The 23,632-nt window shown below is 37.3% G+C and overlaps 1 protein-coding gene across 3 annotated transcripts in view; it reads left to right on the top strand.

Annotated features, from left to right (window-relative positions):
* The window catches only part of TRPS1 (transcriptional repressor GATA binding 1), a 218,631-nt gene that overhangs the window by 59,173 nt on the left and 135,826 nt on the right, over nucleotides 1–23,632 (top strand). For all 3 annotated transcript variants that reach the window (XM_051609788.1, XM_051609789.1, XM_051609787.1), the window contains one exon: nucleotides 5,052–5,655. In XM_051609788.1, the coding sequence (XP_051465748.1) occupies nucleotides 5,052–5,655 (604 nt within the window). The remainder of the gene's footprint in view (nucleotides 1–5,051; nucleotides 5,656–23,632) is intronic.

Here is a 23,632-nt window from a genome sequence, read left to right as displayed (position 1 = left end):
ATTAGAATTTGCAGAAGTGGAGCTTTCCAAATTTTTTGTCTACAGAAACATATATGTACACTTAATGCTTATTCAGTATTTCTTGACATGATTATTTGAGAACTAAATTTGAAGTTAATGAATCACAACTCTGCTTGTATTTAAACCTCGCTAAAATTTGCTTACTCAGATAAATCCCCGGAAGGTTTATTGGCCTCCATTTTCTACCAATTCTGGTACTACTCATTTTCCATTATACCTCTGAGAAATCAGATACTCTTCATGTTCATAGCAAAGCTTAGTTTTTCCTTAAAACTGTCTGGTATTCTGATGAGCTAAAATATGCCAACACTTGTAATTTAGATAAAATCATACTGAGGATTTGGGGAAATTTTGCCTGTCGGATCACTTAGATTAAAGATTATTTTCCTACTTGCTCCAAAATATTTTTTTTTTCTTAAAAACTAAAGCAGCTTCTTGCAGAATTTTTTTTTTTTTTATGTTGCTAGATGTGGGAAAACAATAATTTTTGTCATTTCTGTAGCAATTAGAGTTTTCATGTAAATCCTTAATTGTCCGAGAAGACTTTGACAGAAAGCATTTATCAGTGCTAGAAATTAGAAACTGTAGGCTGAAAAATGCTCTAAACTTGTTTAAAAAGAAGTTAGTTTAATGACTTTGTTATTCATTAAACAACTGCAAAATATAAAAAGAAAATAGATTCACAAATGAAAGATAGCTTTGGTAATGAGGTAGAATGTTTTTCTAATAAACAGAAATTATTTTTAAAATGTGGAGAACACCAGTTATGTAGGGTTCACTTTTGAAAGGAATTTAAATAAATTAAATTCTGCGCCTCTTAAAAGTAAATGGAGTAGAGGGGTAAAAGCAAAGGGGTAATTATATCTTGCAGATCAGGGTTGAAGGCATCAGATCTGTCCTTCCCCTTGCACTGTTAGCCAGCAGAAGTAGAGCAGGGTCTTAGATGTGGAGATTATGGAAATGCAGAATATTTGGGACACTTCTTAGAGAAGACACCTGAGGGACTAAGTGTAAATTGGGGCCCACCAGCTCCTGTTTTCTCGGCAGAGCTGGAGCCTTCACTCAATGAACAACAGCAGCAGCTGCGAGGACCTTTCCCATCCTCCTGACACCCTAATTCACTTCTCTGAACTTGTTTGCTCTTGCCAGTGGCTTTTGCTCTCCTTTCATCTCAGCCTTGCTTTCTGCTCTGCCCATTCTTCTCCCCTCTCTGTCCTGCTGAATTTTCTTGCTTTCTTTGCTTGCTCTCTTTCCTTCTGAATATTTTCCACTCCTCAAATGCCTGCATGCAGCACCCATCCAGAAAGTAAACTTTCTTATAAGCCTGTTTCTTCATGAGAAATACTACTAGTTATTATATTCATAATGAAATTCAAAATACGCACAAAAATGGAAGTGATACGGCAGCCGTATCTTTGTCTAGAATATTTTCTATGCCCTAGAGCATAGGAATGTCTTCAGGTAATTTAAAAAAAAATAATTGTTTTGTAGAATGTGGTATTTTGTAACACTTCAGACTAGTTAGAAGTATGTCAACAAGACTTAATTAACTGGCTACTGTCAAGAGTATCACAGCCTGTTAGAAAGCTCAAGTAAAGAACATTAAATCCATCAAAAAAACCCCATCTAATCTCTCAAAATTCAAGCTTTCGTAAGGGAAAATCCTTACATCTTACAGCACCCAATTCAAGTATATTTCGGTACAAATAAATAATGATAGGATTTTATTAAGTTGTCAGAATATAACAGTGCAGCAAAGGTTTGGCCTGAATTCTTTGACATTTAGTCTTGGGATTGGGCCATAAGTGTTTTAATGTCCACGAATAATCAGGGCCTTGATTTATTTTGTAGTGAAAATAATAATGCTAAGGGACATCAATGGAAGTGATGACATAGCCATCCTAATGCCACGTTGAAGATAATGCCAGTTAGTGGCTTGAACCTGCTGTTAGCTTGCATGAGTGGTGTATGAGCAAGATCACAAAACGAAGAGTGGTGTTTCCTTCTTCATTTAGCTTGCTTTTTTCCATACTGAGGTTTTCCTCAAACATCTCTCCTTTGATCAGCTGTATGCCAATACACTCTATTGCACCCGATGAGTTCAGATTTTCAGATAGTATAACCTTGGTTTAGCTGTAAAGTGCAATTTAAGGTAATGCAAAGGAGTGCTTGTTGTGTACTTTAAAAATCGGAATTTTTTAAATTGTGTTGCTTAGCTTTGAGGAGCTTTGTCCACAAATCTAGGTGTAACTTGGGACTTTAAAAACATGGGGTAGGTTTAAATTCTAGTATAAAAAGAATTAAAACATTGCCAACTTGCTTCCTTGATTGCTATCAGGGTGGGGTAAAAACAGAGATGAAAACATTTTCTTTACATGCCTTGTTCTGGGAAAGAATAAGTTTCTAACTTTCAAAAATTGCCTTGTAGCTGATGCTAGTTATTATTTTATTTTTTGAGACTGTGACTTACATTGACCAGTTCTGAGCTTTAACTTAATTTTTGGAGCTTCAGGATAGAGTAATATAGAGGACAAACCCATGTGAAGTATGAAGATTTATAATGTCAATGGCAGAGATTAATTTTTCATGTATACTAGAAAAGTGTATGGTCTTGAAAAAAAAAGGCTGTTGGGTTGCTACCTACCTAAATCAGTCCTTGTCTTTTCCGTATCATAGAGCCTGTCAGCTTCACAGGAAAATGAAGTACTGTTAGTATGTCGCTCTTTGAGTAAATCATACATAGTTTAAATGAACAAACCTGTATTGTAATAAAGGTGATTTTAGCTGGGCTTCAGCCATGTAGTTACAACTGTGTCTAACATTAAGCATTTATTCGTAGCCTCAGAAGTATGGTCCCACTCCTGTGGTGTGTACTGCTCCTGATCAAAAACATTTAGTCAGAGTGGAAGGGGAAAAAAAAAAAAAAAGACAAGTTAGGCAGAAAAAGATCAGCTGTTTGGAGGTGTGATATCTATAGATAAGAGCCAAGTTAGGAAAGGGGGTTAGCCATTGAAATAGCCAAGTTAAACAAGAGACACTTAGGGCCAAGTAGTCTCCCAAAGGACTGATAAACTTTCACATGGGGAGTGTATGCGGTTGAGCCATTAGCCCCAAATGCTGTCTTGTTTAACTTGGCTTTTAAGGTAACTAGCCCCTGTCTAACTTGGACTTCCCTGATGGTATCCCACCTTTACAGGGCTGACCCTCTTTATAACTTGGCTTTTTGTATTTGTAAAATGGTTTTGATCAGATAGCACTCTCTTTTTTTTTTTTTTTTTTTTTTTTTTTCTTCAGAAGAGAATTAAGCTCAGTTTAGAAAAGAATTAAGTTGCAAGAGAGAATATATTAGTGTCGCATTGAGAGACAAGCTGATTTTAATAAAACATAATTGTAGAGTAAAGAGAAAGGAACACAGCCAGAACAGGATTTTAACCCACAGCTTGCTCTCCCACAAGTAGATTTTGTTGCCATAAGGCTGTGTGGAGAATAGCTGACTCTATTTTTTGCATAACTGAATGAGCGCATCTAGTCCCTTAAAATGAATATAAATACAGAAAATGACAAAAAAGAAAACTGATATTGCACAAGGGCTAAAAAGCTTGAATCTGAATGTGTACTCATGTCTGTGTGCTGACACAACTGCAAGAAAATCAGACAATGTAAATAACATATGGTTTGTTTTTCCAGCAAAAGGAAAGAAGGAAGACAAGGGGGTTTAATAAGTTTGGCAAGTTGTCCTTTCTAAACTATCATACTCTAAAAGGGACATTTTGAGTATCATTCCAGTTCTACAGATGCACTGAGAGCCAAATCCTGCTCTTACTGAAGTCAATGGGAGTTTTGCCATTGACTTCACTGAGACTAAAATTTGGCCTCAAAAGAATTAATTCTAACAATTGGAGTTGTCAGGGCAGTAACAGATTTCTCATACAAGTTTTGTCCTGTGTGGATAGCAAAAGGCTAGGTTTTTAGCTTGGCTGAAGACACTCTTGTGACTCTGAATGCCTGGGGTGTGGATGTGAGAGTGCGTCTGTAGGGAGAAGCTTTTGCAGATTTATGTACATTTTGATGAAGGGCAGGGACGATGTTTTACTCTGCGTTGGTACGACGTCGGGCGCAGTGGGGCCTGGAGCCTGATGTAGGGTTCTGACCGCTCCTGTGCTATAAACAATTATTCATAATGGCGTTAGAGAGCTCATAAACAGTGTTCTGTTCCTATGATAGATAAATGGGTAACATGTTGTTCTTGTGTGGCAACATATGCTTTACATAATTCAGTAATACAGTACTTTATATAGGCTTTAAGAATAAAAACAGGAAGGCACGTTATTCCACACTGCTCTACAGCTCATACCCAAGCATTTCTGTATTTTATAGGAAAATATGGTTTGTAGTGGCACAGCCAACTATTTTTACTTTTTCTTTAGAGCAGCATCTTTTAAAGTTGTGTTCAGATGTCCATAGAGAAAAAATAAGTACAGTCTCTTGTGTACAATCTTCTGTCTGTAAGTTAACCAGAGCTCCATTCAAAATAATCTTTGTCAAGCAGAAGTATATTAAATTGGTGGAAAACAAAGAAATATTTTAAGCATTTGAGCTTCCTAGCATAGATTTATGTTATACCAAGTGGGGTTTTTTTAATACAAAGAAAATTATCCTTTTCTAACCATTTGATTTTGTTGGAAAAAAATGTGTTACTTCAGTTTTTCTTCCTCAATGGAAAGCGAAAAGTGTATTGCAGCAAACTGAAGAGGAAAAACCACAAAATCCCAGTTTAAACTATATGAAGTTTAGAATAATGGAGTGGAGTGTGAATGAGCAATAGGAGGCCATTGCAAGGAAGGTGGGAAAAACAACCAGCAGAATTTTTCCCAAATTGTAGAAGACACCAAAGTAAACCTGCTTACTTTGTTTAGAGGGAATTGTTCTGTAAGTTCAGTTCATTTTCTTCATCTTGGTGGGTAGAACCACCGTGAGAGGAAAAGCCAAGGGGAGGCTCTCATGTTAATACACTTCTGGTTTTCTTCCAGGAGAGTACACAACTGCTACAAATGCCGTCAGTGCAGCTTCACAGCTGTTGACACTCAGTCACTACTAGAGCACTTCAACACTGTGCACTGTCAGGAGATGGATGTCACTACAGCCAATGGGGAGGACAGTCATGGCGTTTCGTCTGTCAAGGAGGAGCCAAAAATTGACCTTAAAGTCTACAGTCTGATTAATCCAGACCCCAAAATGGGGGAACCTGTATCTGACAGCATAGTGAAGAGGGAAAAGATAGAAGACAAGGAAGTGCTCAAGGAGAAAGGTTGGACTGACAGTCCCAGTGATGACCTTCGCAACGTGACCTGGAGAGGAACAGACATTCTGAGGGGAAGCCCATCATACACACAGACCAGTCTAGGCTTATTGACCCCAGTGTCCGTTGGCCAAGAGCAGCCAAAGCCTTTAAGGGATAGTCCAAATGTAGAAGCTGCCCATCTTGCGCGGCCCATTTATGGCTTGACGGTGGAGAGCAAAGGCTTCATGCAGGGCGTGTCAGCTGGAGTGGCGGAGAAAGCCGGGCAGCTCACCCAGCCCTACCCTGGATCCGGGGACAGCAAGACAAAGGATGAATCCCAGTCCTTATTACGGGTAGGAAGCTCTCTCTCTTTTTTTTTTTTTTTTAATTCCTGCTTGTTATCATTATATGTATGTTATGTTCAATTAGACATGCAAGTGATTTCTTCAGTACTACAGTAACGTAGTTTGGTTTTTTTTCATGCATGGAAAAAAAATGGTCAAGGAAAGACTGAATGACTCAAACTCGTAAAGCGAAACTGACAGGTAAAATTCCAAAGTGTTTTCATAAAACAATGTGTATATTGATGTAGTATTAGTAAGCAAGTGCTTCTGCTTTTTCTGTTTAGCTCTGACTGAATTTTTTTTAATCGTTCCTGCTAATTGTGCAGATTGATGATGCATTTGAAGAATGAAGGTTAAGAACTCCAGAAGGTTGCACATCTGTTACACTAAAACAACTGATCACCTCCTAAATTTTGTGGTGGTGTGACAGTTCACACTTAAGCAAGATTTCACATTATTAAATATATAAGCATGTGAAACTTGAGTTAAATATTAATAAAAAGTAACCTATTTTTTTTGTAAAGCAACATAATTATATCTCAGTTTAGACACTTGTCTAGTTGCCTTGGAAGCAAAAGAAAAAAAAGAATACCTTGGGTAATAAGAAAAGGAGAATATTTCTTACACCAAATAATTCCTATTCTGTCTTTTTTTATTAAACAAAAGGACCTATATGTAAGGAACTTCCTCTTCCATCAACATATGCTTTCCCCATTGTAGAGAAATCTGAGTTTGGAAAAGCTCTCAAATTCTGAGAGAGGGAGACGAGTAAGTGTCTTTCTCCTGGAGTCATCACAGTATGTTTTCAGGGGCTGCTCTCTATCTGAACTTCTAGAAACTTGCTACGGGATTGGGCAGTCTGCGGACAAACCTCACTAAAATGGAAGTGGTGATCACCTATTTTTCTTTATTGTCTTTTGTAAGAACATTTATAACCACAACATCCATTACTGTAAGAGTGAACAAGTCAAAAAAAGACAAAAGGCAAAATAAATGTTTTATTCCATGGTCTGCTAAGATTATACATAGGAATATCTGTTGCTGTAGACATCTGTAAGTCTTAGAAGCTATTTTAAAAGTAGTCAGTGGTATTAAAAATACTGCAGTTATACCAATTACAAAATAATGTGTGTGTCAGTTAAATTCTTCATGCAATGTAGGGGACCACAGTCTTTTATACCTCACAGGTAATGAATAGTTAGTGATGTCAGATTTTAAGTGTATGAGAAGCAGTTACAGGATGACACATTCCCTGTTGCAAACCTGGGTGTGTGCTTGCCGTGAATGGCAGGTTTATATTTCTGTCCTCCATTTGGAAAGATATATAAAAATACAAACATATATCTGTAGAGCAGTGGAATTTATATTGTACGTATGATGCTAGTTCCACCCCACTTTAATTTTTGCAGTGGTTCTTAGCAGAGGCATATTGGTCAGAGAAGACATTTATATTGTGAGTTATCAGAATACAAATAGTTTTCATTTCTTTTTTGACTACTAAGGGATGAAAAAGCCAAGCAAACAAAAATCTGCAAAGGGATGTGGTAGTATGCAGAATCAGCTCTATAAAGGTCTAAATTTGGTTGGTAGTTGGAGCCTAAAATCTTAGTAAGCGGTAAAATAAGGCATTATTTATCAGTGTTAGCCATTAGTGAATGTAGAAGGGAAAACTACACTGCCTGCTTCTTATGCCTTTTTTAAAAGTTGTCCATATACTTTTTAAAAGTCTTGATACGAATGTGCTAATATATTTTTGTTTCTCAAATCAGTATTTTGATCACTTTGAATTTTTTTTGTATTACTTCTGGGTGTTCAGAAATATGAAGTACCGGTAATTTCCATGGTTTTCTGGAGGGGAAAAAAAAAAAAGAGTATTGACAGTGTGTATAAATTAGTTCCTTGCATTTTAAAATGCATATAACCCAGCTTTTCTTTTATACAGTTTGTAAAAGGATTTATTAGCAGATTAGGTCTGTACTGACTGGTGAAACCATACTGACAGCCTTCGAAGAGGAATTACTTTTGCGTTTACTGAAAGCTACCTTGCTCTTGTTGTGCCAAGGACTTCTTGTCTGGGTCTTTTTCTTAGTTATAATATTTTAATTTTCACTTTCCTTCTTTGAAAATTGGAGAAGTTGCCTTTGTCAGTTTGAAATATTTACAAAGAAAGGGAAGGAGGTTAACTTTCTACATCTGCTGAACAGAGACTCTGACCATATATATTTCATCACTGTTGATGGATAGAGGAAAATAGAGAGAATTCCAGCTTCTTGAAGATAAGGGGTGATCTGAAGGACAGGAGATGGTGGAAGATGAAGGTGATTCCTTGATCCATGAGTGATATTAATTCTTCCAATAAGGCGGGTATTCCCTAATCCCCTGAATCTGTAAAAAAAGATTACAGGAACTTAACTAATTTTTTTATTTTATGCTTGATTTAGTTTTCTCTAGTGTTCTGGCAGTTAGAGGAGGCAGTACTGGAGGAAGGAAATAAGAGGGCACATTTGGTGGTCAGCTTGACCAGTGGGAGTTCTGTGTCAGGTATTATCTGACATATGTATATGCCATACATTCCTGGGAGCTCACTTCGCCCAGACAGAACTAGAAATTTTTCAGAGGAGAACTTCCTTTCCGTTCTGGAAAAAGCTAATTTTTTTAATCCTCTAAAATAGAAGATGAGCTCCGTATTGTTAAATACATCTCTCATAATTATCCATGTTTTGGGGAGATTTTTTTTTTGAATGTGAAATAGCTTCTAGAAGTAGCTAATGTTATGCTAAAAGTTGTGGCTTTCTAAAAGCAAAACATTAAATCTATGCATACTTTTAGTGTCATATAATGAATGCTCCTGCAAAATACTGTATCCCAGGACAACTGGTGACTAGGAAACAAAACTAGGAATAAAATCACTGTGGACACCTTAGTTTCTTTTTCCCCAAAGATTGACACAGAAGAAGCCAAAAAATTTGGATTACTCAGTGAATAAACACAGTGAGAAATGGACTGAAAAAACCTAACACATCCATTTGGTTGTACTAGCTATTCAGTATTTAGAAAGTTGTCCTGCTTATTGCAGATGCTTTGTAATGATTCGACAGTAGCAGTAATAGCATTCCTTTTTTAATTCTCTTATGGCTGGGGGAAGGGAAAGGGGAGATCATGTTTTTCACATTTTTTTCATATGTACTGAGGTTATTGCCAGTGGGTTTTCTAGGTAGTGAGTTTAGGAGTGATTAGCATTTTAATAAACTATCAAAGACAATACAGATTAACTGGAGAAGGGCTGAAAATCTACAATTGTCCACAGAAATCCCTAATGTCTACAGGATAATTATCCAGTTTTGGAAATTACTTGGAATGTTTTTCAGCTTTACATGTTGTGCAAGCTGTTGATATGCTGCTTTCTTGCATTCCTTCCATGCATGATGGACATGTTCCCTCCCCGGTCTGTGCTACACTAGGTTATTCACAGGAGTTATGAGGGTGGGATTTCTTTCCTTTTTAGCAGCTAGAAGACCAAATCGATTGTGACCTTTCGGGAGCTGGGGATGGTGCAGTGGTGAGAGATTGAACTCTTCATGTGTGCAAACACACATGTGCAGTGGACGCACCTTTTTCCCCAAGAGCACTTCCAAGCTGTGTGCATGTAACAGAATCTTTCTCAGGGGCTTGGTACACTTCTGTGAGTAGCTTTAATTTATTTTTCTTATTAAAATGTTTCCAGCAGCTGTACTTGCAGTGAATTGGTATGTTTTCCAAAGGGGAATTACAAAAAATGTACCTCAGCGTGGTACAATGTAGACATTATTTCTGCTCTTCCTTAGAGTAGCTGATTTTATAGTGCAAAGATTTGTTGATACTGGAAGATCTATTGAGATGCAAAAATGTTCCTTTTTTTGGGCAGCACATTGGCAGCCAGCAGACTCCAGGCCAGGCAGATTGTTTAATGCTTTGACAACGCAGATCTTGGACAGCAGGAACTTTTTGCTAAACTGATTTTAAATGAAGTGTCCTGTTTTGGTATGTGTAGACTCTGCAGAGCAAAGTTTTCCACAAAACTGGGAATTGCAGCCTGAGCTGTCAGATCCATACACAGACCTAGTTAGCTCACCTCAAGGTACTAGTAAACACTTGCTGTTGCACATGGTAGTTCAGCCAATGTAGATACATAATAGCACAGATCATCAGTGTGTCCCACAGTACTGCATGGACTTGAAGGCAAGAGGGAGGTGCTATTGTATTAACCATAATTCATGTAATTGAAAGATTTGTGTACCATCAGAGAGAGAGAGATTGTAAAATTATTGCAAAGGTACTGGTGATTTTTATCAAAGGCAGTCTGCAGGTTTTAACATTAAATATCTAGCTGTAGTCATGCTAACATTTGCTGTGAGCTTTTTATATGGGACAAAGGATAAAATCACCTCTTCTATTAAATCGAGATTATTTTGCACCATAATGTTTACACACTGCAGGAAATAACAGCTTTTCAAGGAAGTTTCCATTTACTTTCAGAAGAATCATTTTCTTTCTGTCTGTGATATTTACTCTTCTGGAATTTCATAACCTCTCTAGAGCTGGTTTTATGGCTTTAAATTTGTGGGATACAGGAAATCAGGAAAAGTTATTTCCCTGCTCCCTGTTTTGTGTTCTCTGATTGACAGAGCTAATTTTACAATCAGCAATAGGTAAGTATGTATCTGTAAATTTACATATAATTGATTTAATATCAGTGTAGTAAATAGCAGACACAATCCCTAGCAGTGAAACAGTATTTCTCCAATTATAAGGTACTGTTATCCACAGAGTTAGATGTCAGAAAGCTGCAAAGCAGTGGAAATGCTGAGCTGGCCTTTTTGATTTCCAAAAGACTTCTCTAAACATTCAGTTCTTGGCCAGAAGAACTTCACCTTTGAGGTAAAAACTGCCTCTCTGATATTGGTAAAAATCTTGCTGCTGCCTTTAGCAGCAGCACAAGGAACAGCACAGAGAGAGGGATCGTGGTTTAAATGTGATTTTTCTTTGGTCATTACAGGGTAATGGATGGAAGTTTTTGTGCACTTTGGCTTTGGTGTCCCACTTCCAAGCACCTTTTGATAGCAACATCTTACTGGTACACCTAAAGAACTAAATTTAATCATTGTATCATACATCTTACATTTAAGTTGTTGGGGTCTTAGATGCGGCATCTCATTCCTCAGCCACTTTGGGAAAGGAAAAGAAGCCCTTTAAAGAAGAAACATCTGAAGTAGTTTCTCTGTAGCTGCATCTAATTTTTTTGCCATTTCCTCTGACTCTGTTAGAGATCTTTCAGGAAGTATTTATACTCAAGGCCATTCATTGCCATACGGGTCCTCTAATTAGCTGAGGGAAACTCAGCAGGCACTGTGTCTTACTAATGCACAGAGCTCTGTCAGGTCAGAGAGCTGCCAAAGTCTTGGTTTTTTTTAGAAGCACCTGTTTCCACAAAACTCTGTCTGGGGAGGCAGTGGGCTACTTTAAAAAATATAACTACATCCTGGAAAATGGCAGGAATCCTCCAACAAGGAAAATGAAAAAATCAAGTTGGGACTTGAAGAGAAATGGTGTTGAAGCATTGGTTTTCCTGCACAAAATCGAGACAGGCAAGATCCCTGTGCTGGTGAAGGGAATGCAAATGAAGCTAAAATAACTTTCTAAAGGTTTCAAGTAGTTTAGAAACAAACATGTACTTGGCTGCTTTTAGTAACTACTGGAACCAAACCCACAAGAAATTGAATGTTTTGCATTACTCATCCTGACAGAGTGATCAGATAGGACTAGAAAGTAACTTTCAGAAAAATGTTAACCTGCCCAATTAAAGGCATGTTTCTGGTTTTTCTGTGGGGTGTGTCTGTCATGTGGAGAGACAGCCCCACCTCCTGCATGTTTACCCACCCATCAGTGCAGAAGCTTTATTTTTTTTTTTTTTTTTCTTCTCCCTTTTATAAAATGTGGTTTAGAAGAGAATTAAATGATAAAATCATTATTTGGGTGGGGCATGGTAATAATACAAAAGGGCAGCAGCTACGTCAAAACCCTTGATGAAAAGGTGAATCAGTATGTGGAACAAAGGGCTTGAGCGATTGGTACAGGCCCCCGGGCTGCTGTGTAAGCAGCAGGATTTATTGAAGTTGCTATGATCAATAACAATGATTCAAGCAGGGAGAACCAAGATAATTCTTGATTTAAAACAAGTTGCTTCATTTGGATGGGAAAGATGGTAATGAAGATGAGAATAGGAGTGCTTTCTTGTATTGAACAGAGTGGCCAAAATAGATTCACAATCAGTGGCAGATGCAATTAACTCAATCTTATATCACCCTTAACTAGTTCAGGTAGGAGAACCTCTCTTTTACTCTCTTTGGTCCAGTATTTGGTGTTGTGACAGAGATGGGAGCGAGAAGAGGCAGAACACTGTTGTCCCCTGGATGCTGCCTGCCTGCACCAGGGCCTGGCTGTGCTGGGCAAATGCTACCTGGGTGATTGAGGCACTGCTCTGTGCCATTGGTGCTGTTGGGAATGGTGGTAATTGAACTTGACACGAGAGTGGGAGTGTCCTGGGTTCATGTGTACAGATCTTCCCGGCAGCCTCTGCTGCTCCAGGCTGAGTGGAGGTCCTGGCACAGGGGGTCCTCACACTGTCCTCCAGCCTGGATGGGAGCCCTGGCATGGGGCAGTGCAAGCCAGAGCCTCTCTAGCCCTGGGAGCCCTCCTCGCTCAGCCCCTCTGTTGACACTGAAAACAGCCTAGTCCTGCAGCCTTTATTCATAACCCCTTGCTCCAAACTGGATGAGGAAACATTATTTCTTTAGGTACAACCAATCCTGGTAAGCAGCTATTTTTTTTTTTACTGTCTTCAAATACATTCCTGATTTTTTTTAATTGTGCTCTCAGTGGATGCAGCTCGGTTAAAGCCGTGTCAGGGTATGGAGCACAGCTGTGGGCACTGCAAAGGCAAACAGCGCAGCAGCAGCTCCCTCCAGTCTAAACAATTCTGAGAACTGTCAATGGGAAGCCTTGTTTAAACTGGGAAGTAAGTAAACGCGGCTTCTCGCACAAGGACTGATTTCAGTAATCAGCTGAGCTTCTCTGAAGTTTTGAAAAGTTAAGTGCAATCACTGTATAGCCCTATTGTTGTTCTGTGTTGCTTGTAGTACTTAACATTAGATTATATACCTAAAGTGAAATGGAAGCTTCAATTGTATTTAGAAACTAAGGATAATCTTTGCCAAACTGGATCCAATACAAAACACACATTCATGTCTAAGGGCAGAACTTGTTGCTAGCTTGTAGATTTTCAATGGAAAATTAAATTTCATAGATGAATGCAGGCAAGGATTGTACATAATTCTATTTTTGCCTGAAGTACTATGGTGCTGAGCAGTGAAAATCTGTGTGAAGATACCTCTAACATCTGGAAGTGCAGAGTTGCTTTCTGTGTTCAATTTCAGACAACCCTCTACATGTATTTGGTAATTAAAAAACACAATAAATATTCTATTTTAAAGGAGGGATATTATGATGGACTGCGAATAAATGTTTAATTTCTTGGACTAAGAAGGGAGCATCGTAATTGTAATTGATTTGAAGGAATCCAGATGCTATCCACATCTGAAAAAACTGAAAATGGTAAAGACTTAAAAACAGACTTATGAATAAACAGTGCACACACATGTTCTGTGATTTTTCCATGGAAGTATATATAGGGTTTATTTTAACACCCAGTTAAAAATTACAACTGTGGAAAATAGTTGTTACATGAACAGAAGTGTGCTGAAACAGAAATAAATATATCTGTATGTGAGACATGCAGAAGGTTTTCTGGAACATCTTCTGTTACCTTAGCACTCCTCAGAATATGCATGGGGCCACCTTGGAAGTAGTCTTAATTTTAAGATCTCTAATGTAGCACAGTTGATTCAGTGAACAATTTCCTGCCTAATATAATTAATTTACTTTTTGCACTAAGTTCGGATTTTAAAATGAAGCTTTATAATGGCTAAATCATTTTGTTGATGTTTCTCTTAAGTATTGAGTAGCATTTTGTATATTTTAGAAAAGCTTAGAATCTTTATTGTAGTGATATAATGTGTATGTAATATAAATCCATACTGCATGTTACATTATTTAGAGTTCAGATAAGATATAATTTGCGTAAAGACAGGAGGAGGAATAAGGATGTTTTCTTTTTTTGCACTGTGCACAACATTTAGTTTTTGAAACAAATGATGTTGTGGCAGCCCAGGCTGGGCAGCCCTTTGCAGACAGCTTGCAAATGGACTTTGAAATCTTTGCTAATTTTGTGTATCTCTGTGCTGACTGACATTTGCAAATCTCAGGTAGGTGGATCTTATTTGTCCTAGTTACATGGTTAATTTCCTATGATTTCTTGGCTGCTCTAGGCCTTAGTGTCCTGATTGTGCCTGTAAAATGGGAATAGAGGCAGTTTCCTGTCTCTAAAGGTGAGAGTGAAGTAAGATGCTTTAAACTCTATATTGTGCAACGCTGTAGTCATAGCAAGAAGACCCTGATACGTAGGCATCCTGAATCAATATTCTTGGTTAACTTTTCTGAGCATGATACAATTTTTTGTAAGAATACCAGTGAAAAAAAAATGGAAGAGAAAGCAGGAATGAGGCATTTGCATTTTTTGTTTGACCTCATTTTGGTTTATGTGCCTCTGTTGTGTACAGTGGCAAACTCCACGTTTTCACTTATGGGAAGAAGTCTTTTAACGATGGCTTACAATGCAGTCTTTAATCATGTGAGTTGCCTCCAGCACTTGCTGAGACTAAAATTCCACCCTCTCCATTTTTAGATGGGTTGTACTGTAGTCTGTTTGTCCTTGCAGACTGTCTGTGATTTGAAAATTGTGTTTAAAATTTAAAAAGTGAGGAAAAAAGGGAAATAATCCGAACATTTGTCAAGGAATTTGTTATGAATGGGAATGAGGAGCAATGCAAACTAGCTTGGAATGAGTTTCAATTCACACGTTATTCTGGAAGCCTACAATTTCTGGTACAAAATGGCATATTTTAGGTCTATTTCCTTTGGAATTTGGCATGAAGCAATGCCTGTTTTGTTCAGTCAGATGTTCAAATGGGAATTTTGGATGCATAGAACTAATTTTAGTAGATGGAGGCAAATTTATTATGATGCTACAAATAGAGTTTGATCACAGCTGCTTCATTGCAATTGTAAAAATTGGCTGTGAATCACCTAAATTGTATTTACTAGTTAGAAAAAAAAAACACAAAAAACCAAAAAAACCTAATGTATACAAAAGTCAGTCTTGTTTTCTCTAAAGTTCTGCATATCATCATTCAGAATGCCCAGTATTTTGAATCTGACTTGATCATGTTGCCAGAGCATTTTCATGCTGCTCTCCCTGCAGTGATAGTGTGCTCAAATGACTCTTCCATTCGTTCCTGAAGAAACTGTATCTTTTTGTGCTAGGGTAAATTTCTGAGCGTGTTCTGAAATTACAGTAAATCACACATAGACCTCTTCAGACTTACTAAAAAAATGTTAGAAACTTCACTGGAAGTTGGGCACTTCAAAGCTCTTGCTACTCCAGTCTATACATGACTAAAAAGCTGTAAGGCAGACACCACAAAGCGAAAGCTTTCAAATCAAAGGAAAGCTTAATATACCACTATTATCCCCTTTATAAAACATATGGAGAATAGTATTTTTACATATTTATGAGTTTTTCCTGATAGTAACTGCTTTAATGTTCAAGGGATTATGCTTTTGAGTTAGAAAATACTGTTATACTCCATATTTTTTCAACATTTTATGCCATCTCCTCTCCCACCCCAAAGTGAATGCATACCAGATCTGTTTACAAGTCTGTGTTGTGCAGAATAAGCTTCGTCAGCCTGTTCCTTGAGAAAAGCATTTTCCTCACAAGCCAGTTAATGGACTCAGCAATGGTGATAATTTTGGCATTCCTCCCTGCAGTTGATGGAGAAGACAAACATCTGTAAAGCTCTTCATTGACAGTAGCCCAGTACCTGTTAGTATATTACTGAAATTCATTTATATTTGACTGAGGTATGCTAGAAAATTAAGTATTTCCTTTTGTTTAAAATTCTTGTAAGCCCTGACTTAAGGAGTGTTTGAGGGATGGGGAGAATAAATGGAAAATTAACATCTTCTAGGCTTCAAGGCTTGTTAACAGCTTGGCACCTATATGTGTTTGCATGCATACGTGTGTTTTACTGATTTGTTTACTAATTTCAAATTAGGTTTGAAAATTAGAATGAAATTTTAAAAGTGAGATTTATTTTTAAATTAAAAATGAAAAGACTTTTCTATAGTTACTTAGCCAGATGGATTGTAAGACTAATATTAATCTCTTTTAAAGCAAAGGGTATGATACAACTTCACTGATTTTTCCATTAGAGAAAATTATGTTCTTAGCAGAAGTTTTAAATCTGGGTTGATTTTTATATAGATCTTTTCATGCCTCTAAGACTGTAATTTTAATAATCACTTAATCAATTTGCTTTTGCCTTCTAATAGCCAACTAAATGGTAGAGGTCTTGGCAATAGTTATCCTTAACAACTGTCAGAGCAGATTTGATGTAGGGACTTCTACAAAAATTAAGAAAATTTGTGTCTATAAAATTTGGTTCCTCAGTCTGTACATGCTTGGTATGAGTCAAACCTTGTGACCAACTCTCTGTATCTCAGGAGAGGTGTTACATTTTACTTCAGTGCATCAGTTTGCATTGGTGAAGACCTCTAGACTGAAATTTATTAATTTTTCTGAAAACTTCTTCTGAAATGTATTATATCAGTGAGTGAACAGACAGCCTGAGGTGAAGTGTTAACCATTGCTAAAGGTATTTGAAGGCTTTCTCAGTGATATCCTTCTTAACAAGTGAAGCATTTTGAACGTCAGTCCCCCAGGTACATCACTTGTTGTGAGGAAAGAGTGTTTTTTAAAACATTCTTTTGAGAAATGTTTTTGTGTGCTGTTTCTGTATAACCTTGGCAAAGAGGTTAAATTTTTTAAGTGGTAGGAAGTTAACAGGATCTCCATCCAGCTGTCCCCACTGAAGGGCTCCCAGTGCCTCAGGAGCTGCAGAGTGTGCCTGGTGTTCTGCCTGGCTGTGAATGCCTCTCTACTCCCACTGTCAGCTGTTTTTAGCAGTACAGATCTGCTTCCCTCTTTGCTTGGCCAGATTGCAAGAAAACTTCACTGTAATCTCTCACTTCTTGTCCTTTTTAGCTTGGTTTGACTCTCTCCTCCATCAATTTTTCATGGAACTCACATTTTTCTATAGTAAAAGTTACTGAAATTCTCAAAATTTGGTGCTTTATTTTGAAAGAAAGAAGACCAAACCATTAATTCTGTTATAAAAACCTGTCTAGGCTGTCTGATTGACCTTCCCAAAAATACACATCATCTGCATTGCGAACGGAGACTTCCTGATGGGGAGAGATTAAGCAAAATTGTCTAAATCTCCTTCTCTCTTCAGCAACTGCACTTTGTCGCAGTTGGAACCAGGGTACTGGTCTGCATGGGTTTTGCTCTGGCAAGTTCTCTCTCAAATGCCTACTAGCATGCACACTAATGGCCCTAGGGATCTGATCCTTCCAACCAAAAATATTCTCATGGCCTTGCTTGCTTTCATCAGCACCTCTAAGTAAACCTCAGTTAGTGGCAGGAGACATGTTGGAGCACAGCAGAAGAACAGAATGGATGAAACTACAAATTGTTAGTCTGTTAAACACAGATTATGTGTTTGGGTACAAATTCCATTAGCGACTGGATGAGTCTGGATGGGTAGTAGCTTGTGGAAGTATTTGTTATGACAAAACCAACTTTTCATTAATAGACAAAGTTATCCTGTTTTCCTCTGTAGTCTGGCCAACACCAAAATGTTTCAGACTCATTTCAGACTTGTAAAACACTGTCTATCAGATACAGACATATGGATTGAACTAGTAATTTGCTTGCCATCTGCTGATAAAGGAAGCAAGGTGTCTAAGCAGAAAATTAAGATTTTTTTTTTCCTTGTGTATTGGAATGTCATATGGCGCCTTTAGTAGTTGTTTGTATTGACATTTTTATTGATTGCTATGTAAAGTGTTACATTGCATTGACCTGCATCTGCTTTCAGTCTCATAACTGTGATTTTTTTGTTTGTTTTAAAAAATATCCATAATCACTTGAGCCTATAATAATGTATTTAGAAATAATCCACTTTAAATTTGAAGCAATAAATTGATAACTACAGATCTTATTGTCTAGATCTGTTTTGCACTTTATGGGCCTATTGTTTTTTTTCTGGCTTTATTTAATTGAAAACATCAGGACTCTTACATTTTCTTGATGGCAAGTTTTAATATTTACAGCATACACTGCGAAGTGTAAGTCCAGAGTAATTTTATCCTTTTAAAGTTGGTTTGTTTGTTTGTTTTTAGTAGGACTTACAATGCTGTATTGTGTATGGCAATTCCTGTGTTTTTAGTACTTTGTAACATATATAAAATACAAGTGGTCACATCATTCTGTTGCAGCATATTAACTGCATCAATTGAGTCAAATTACTGCTAAGGAAATACTACACATTAATTAGGAGGATATAAGATACTTAGCCTGACCTTGCCTACCAGAAATTGGTAAACTTGCTATTGATAGGCATATTCTCCTCAGGGTATTAAATGACTTCACAGGTTAATGTTTTTAAGTTCATTATGTAGCTTGATAAACTGCAAATTTCTTTTGTACTTCTGTTGATGCATATTTTTATTATATAGTTGCTTCCAAGGATTGGTGAGATTTATGAATATTAGCAAATTGCTTTGGGAACATTTGATATGAGGTAGTTCAGAAGCAGAAAAGCTTATAAAAAATAGCTAGAATTTTGTATGGCTAGTATACACTTAGGTCTTTTCTGTCAATCAGAGCTGTTATTTTGCAGACTGAATTACCTTACTGTGATACAATCATACTTCTGACATGAAAAAATGTTTTCAAAACCATTCACATCAGGTCAAGATAGTGAGAACAGCAGATAGACATTAGAACCAGGACTGTATATACAACATAATCCCATCACCAGACTAACGCAGGTCCAGAGAAGTGGCAGCATGATTCTCACTACTCAGACATTGCCAGTTTGCTATTTCCCCCCCTTTCCCAGCACAAGAGAATTGACTGCAACTGTTTACTTTCAACACATGGATGATATCTTTGTCTGTCTGTCTGTAGGTCAGCTGTGCCTTGTTAGGGACTTTACTCATGAGCCCTGAGAATCTTGCTCAACCTTTCATCTCCCTGCCATGTAACTGTGGTTTGTTAGAAATAACTGAGAAAAAATGTAAACTTACTGAAATGACTAAGAAGTCTATAGTCAGTGTCAAAGCAGAGAGGGGATGGACTGAATTGAGGGTGTATGTAAGAGATTAGTCCGTGCCTTCTCCAATATAGTAGATGGAGAAAGAAAAACTCAACAGTTGTATTTGCCCTTTGAGAAATGTCAAAAAGGGTATTTCAGTCTGACCAATACTTGTTAGTCTTGAGGTTTCTCTTTGTGCAGTGCAAAAGCATAAGAGTGTGGTATTCCCAGCTCTGTGTAATCCCAGAATATACACATATGTTATATAAAAAACCCTTGGCTATAAATATAGCATGCACCATATTTATATGAGTGAATTTATGTAGTTCAGTTAAGAGGCTGTAGAGACATTGATGCAGCTAATGGAGACACAGCAACAATGCAAAGAAAATTTGAGCCATTTGTCCTTTATACATGACAGCCTTTGAATTGGTCATCCTGTTCAGCATTGCTTAAATGAATCTTGGAGAGAAAATGCAGTTTATTTTTTATGTTTTTAAGGTGTGAAGAAATCAGAGTGAAGTTGTTGTGATCCTTCTGTAGATGTAAAAGCCATTTTTACGTGAAGGGAAATGTTACTGTTTTTCTGGCCTACTTGCAGACTGCAGAGTGCCCTCAATGGATTCAGGTGACCTTTAGCCACCCACACAAGTTATTCAAGTGTCTCAAGAGAAATTACATGTATCATGTTTTTTGGATGTGCCTACCATTGCCTTCACTGAATCATATTGCCTTCACTGAATCATAGTTGTGCTGCTGCTACTGCTCTGTTCTCCTGGTAAACCAGAAATACTTTCTCTGAAAATCAACCACGTTTTCAAAGTAGTGTCTGTAGGCAGGAGAGAATTTTTGAGAAGCATGGATTTTCCTTATGATTTTTTGTAATTGTGTTCATTCTGTTGCTGTTGTCAAAAGTGCTTCAGCTGGTGATGGTTTCTAGTCATAGCACAGTTGTAAAGGGAGAGTTATTTTCAATAGCTGGTAATGAGTTGTCAAACATTTTGGCCTACCATTTCTTCTTACTGAACCTTCTACTTAATGGAAAAAACATTATAGATATGCTTTATAAATCTGTATCGTAAAAATGATAAGTTATATGCAAACTTGGTGACTTGAAGAACGGCATCTATTTAGTCACCTAATACAACTCTTTTTTAATTCAGATTTTTAGATACAAAAGTGTGTGGAAAACATATTAAATGATATTACCAAAGGTAAAGTTAAAGGGCATGTCTTTTTTCATCTGTAAAGGATTTTCTGGAGGGCTCTACCATGGGCAGCATAGGTATGCTACTCTCTTGTTAGTATGTACAGAATTAATAACCTGCCTCACCTCCTTTTCTAGGAGAAACTGTTGAAAGATTGCAGTTAGTCACTATTAATAACACTGGAAGCACAAATGGCTCAAATATGCTGGCAGTTGTGCCAATGCAAAGCAGTACAATACAGAATGAAAATTCAGTCACATTTTTGTTGAAATACTAAATTAGATTGTTAGAACTAACATTTGATTTAGCTTTGCAGATGGCAATAAAATTGGACAACATTTTTCAATATTTTTCTGTGTGAAATTTAACCTTTTTTTAACCAACATTACCATCATTTGAAACTTCAAGGGTCGTGTGACATTTTGACTACAAAAAGCATAGAAGGGACATATTAAAGAGTTTGTGAAGTTGCTGGGAAAAAGAGTATAATGATAGTAGCAGGAAAAAAACCCAACATATTACAGCTTCAAAACAGATGGAGTTCTCTAAGGAAGCTGTCTGAACATGGCTTGGGAACTATAAAATTGCACTTAGAAGATCAGGATTTCACCGCACATGACAGGTTCCCAGCTAGAGGGTGAAAACCAGAACATGGCTATGTGCATGCAGAGACTGCACTGAATGTGCCTAACATCTTGTGTTTGACATACATCGAAATTTAAGCTGGAATATGAATTCAAAAGGCTAATGTACAAGTTCAGAACATGAAATATGTAAGTGGTCAGAAATCCAGCATGTTGCTTTCAGGCATAGAAAATATTAACTAAATAAAAAGGCAGAATGAATTTGTGGCTCTAAAACTGAAACAAGGCATTAAATTTAAATGCAGTTTTCAATCACTTTTACATTGAAATATGATGAAAGGGCCCCCTCTTTCTTCCCATGTGCCAGTCTGGTATAATTCCAGAGCCACCAGGTCAAAAAGCAATGGTTTCTCTCTGGGCCTGTTACCTCATATTATTTTACTACTGCATTTGACCTGGCCCTGATTTCAGTGAAATAAATGAGAGTTGTGGCTTTGACTTGGAATCCTGCTCTAGGAAATGAACCACAGATCTTAGGAAAAAACAAAAAAACCTCCCTGAAGTTACTCTATCCCATGGACTTTCAGGGCGGGACTTGTCTCATCTAATTGTGATAGAGGTGTCTGTGCCTGAGTTACCTGTCTAGGATTCTTGGAGCCAATGCAAATTTAAACAACACAAGTTGTGAAGTACAAAAAGTGAGTTACCTCATTAAAAAAAAAAAAATATTTCTATATAGTCAGAGAAGTGTACATTTTTTGGCCACTCATTGTATTGGCGTCATCTCCCAATGACTGTGAAGGAAGCCTAGACACATACACCACTACACAGCAATTACAGGAGATGATAAAAATAAAAGGCAAGCCTGCTTCTGCTTTGTCTGCATGGCAGCCTTATCAGTGTAGGTAGTAATCAAAACTTTGGCATATCTGCTGTTAATGACTCTTCTGTCTCCAAAATGTAATTTGTCAGTCGTGGTAAGTACTAACATGGCTTTAATGAAAAAGGCAAGGGTGATGCTCTTACTAAAACTTAAGACATTATTTCATGGAATACTTACAGGTTTTTATATATATATATATTTCTTATATATGTGTCAAAATTGTTAGGTCGACATTTTTTAAAAAAGGGAATAGTATAAGGCCATCGAAGATGAAAGCTGTATTTTTGGTACTAGTCTGCGAAGAGCAGTTACAGTCATTTTCTGTCAGTGTATTTAAAGACATGCTAAACTGATGGCTTTGTAAGATAAAGCTAGTATCAGAGGGAATGAAAGGTTATTTATGAAGCAGAAAAAGGGAGCAAGGTGGAAAGGAAAAGTTAATGAGCTTATTTGGATAAGACATGGTGTGTATATGTATGGGAAAGAAATGCTTGCTCTTGCTTGGGCTAACTGTTGAAAACTCAGGAAGGCCCAGCCTGTAAGTGAGCCAGGACAGATAAGGGGTCTGAAGAGAAAGTGTGTCTCTGAGAAGTCAAAGAATAAACCAGGAAAAGTGCCTCAAATAATTTCGTCTGAAGTTTTATAATACAGATTTTTTTGTATCTCAAACAAACTTTCAGAGCTTTATTTCTTTATATCTTTCACGCTTAGTGTGCCTCCCTTTGTTCTTTCTGAATCTGTGAAATCTGTGCTGTAAATAATCTGCTGATGTCCATTTGAAATTACAGAAAGCCTGGAGTGATTATCAGTGATATGTTACCCTTTATACATTAGTCAACTGTTTAAATCCAGAAATGCAAACTCTTACCTAATGTCCTTGGTGATTCCTGTTAAATATTCAGCGGTGTTTGTTTAAAGCAGCAACTGAGAAATCAAGAAATGAAGCACCATTACACAAAGTTCAGAAACTGAAAAACAGTTTATCACATTTTTTCTCATTATCATTGGTAGGAGTGACCTTCCTGGGTCACATACTTAGATGTATCTAACAGGCTATATGAATAGAGCAGCAGTAAATGGTCACTGCATAGTATATTTCATGAGAGTCTCAAGTGTACAGTGTTACCAGTTGTTAAATTTTTCCCTTGTGTACATGTGAAAGTCATTCCGTTATACACAAGGGCTATGGAAATCATATATGCTCAGAAAAAGCAAGAAAGGAAGCATCTGGATTAGGCATTGAATAATGTGTTTGAATTTTGAAGGCCTTTCACTGATTTAATAGGGTATGTCTTAGATTGATCTGCTCCACTACCACTGTCAATAGGATGAAGGTTGTATGTGGATTTCCCCAGTCATATTCAGCCCCACTGTGCTTTTTTCATGACCTCATTTAGATGACCTACGCCTTGCAGTTACTGGGATACGTGTGCTGAATTTCTGGAAACCGTGTGCATGGTATATGATGTAATTTGGAGTTTTGGAACCAGGTTTGTGGACTCTCATTAACTGCTCTCGGTGGACAAAAATGACAGATTTCTTCAAAGAATAAAAATAGGTCCATAAATGGATTGTTATGATTCAGTAATCTTTCTTACATGCAGTGACTATATAGAGTGGAAGCAACAATGGCCAAAAGTCTTGAGCTGGAGGCAGTGAGAAGACAGAAATCTTTGTATCATCTAATAGGAACAAAAATGAGATGCCTAAGTAAGAAGGGTTGTTTTCTAGGGCTCCTTCCACAATGGGTGAAGAGAGGTATCTCCAGGATGAAAATCAAAGAAGAAGCATAACTGCCTTCTCAAAGAATTTATCTGTCCTTTCACTGACAATATAGGAAGCCTGGGGAGAATGCTTTCTTGATTTAGGCCTGTGAGTTGGGTGACTGAAGTTGAGTGTATTCATGACCCCCTGTACGCCTCCATGTTACGTTTA

This window comes from Apus apus, chromosome 2 (assembly GCF_020740795.1).
Source record: "Apus apus isolate bApuApu2 chromosome 2, bApuApu2.pri.cur, whole genome shotgun sequence".
Lineage (NCBI taxonomy): Eukaryota > Metazoa > Chordata > Aves > Apodiformes > Apodidae > Apus > Apus apus.
This window is presented reverse-complemented; position numbering and strand designations above follow the sequence as displayed.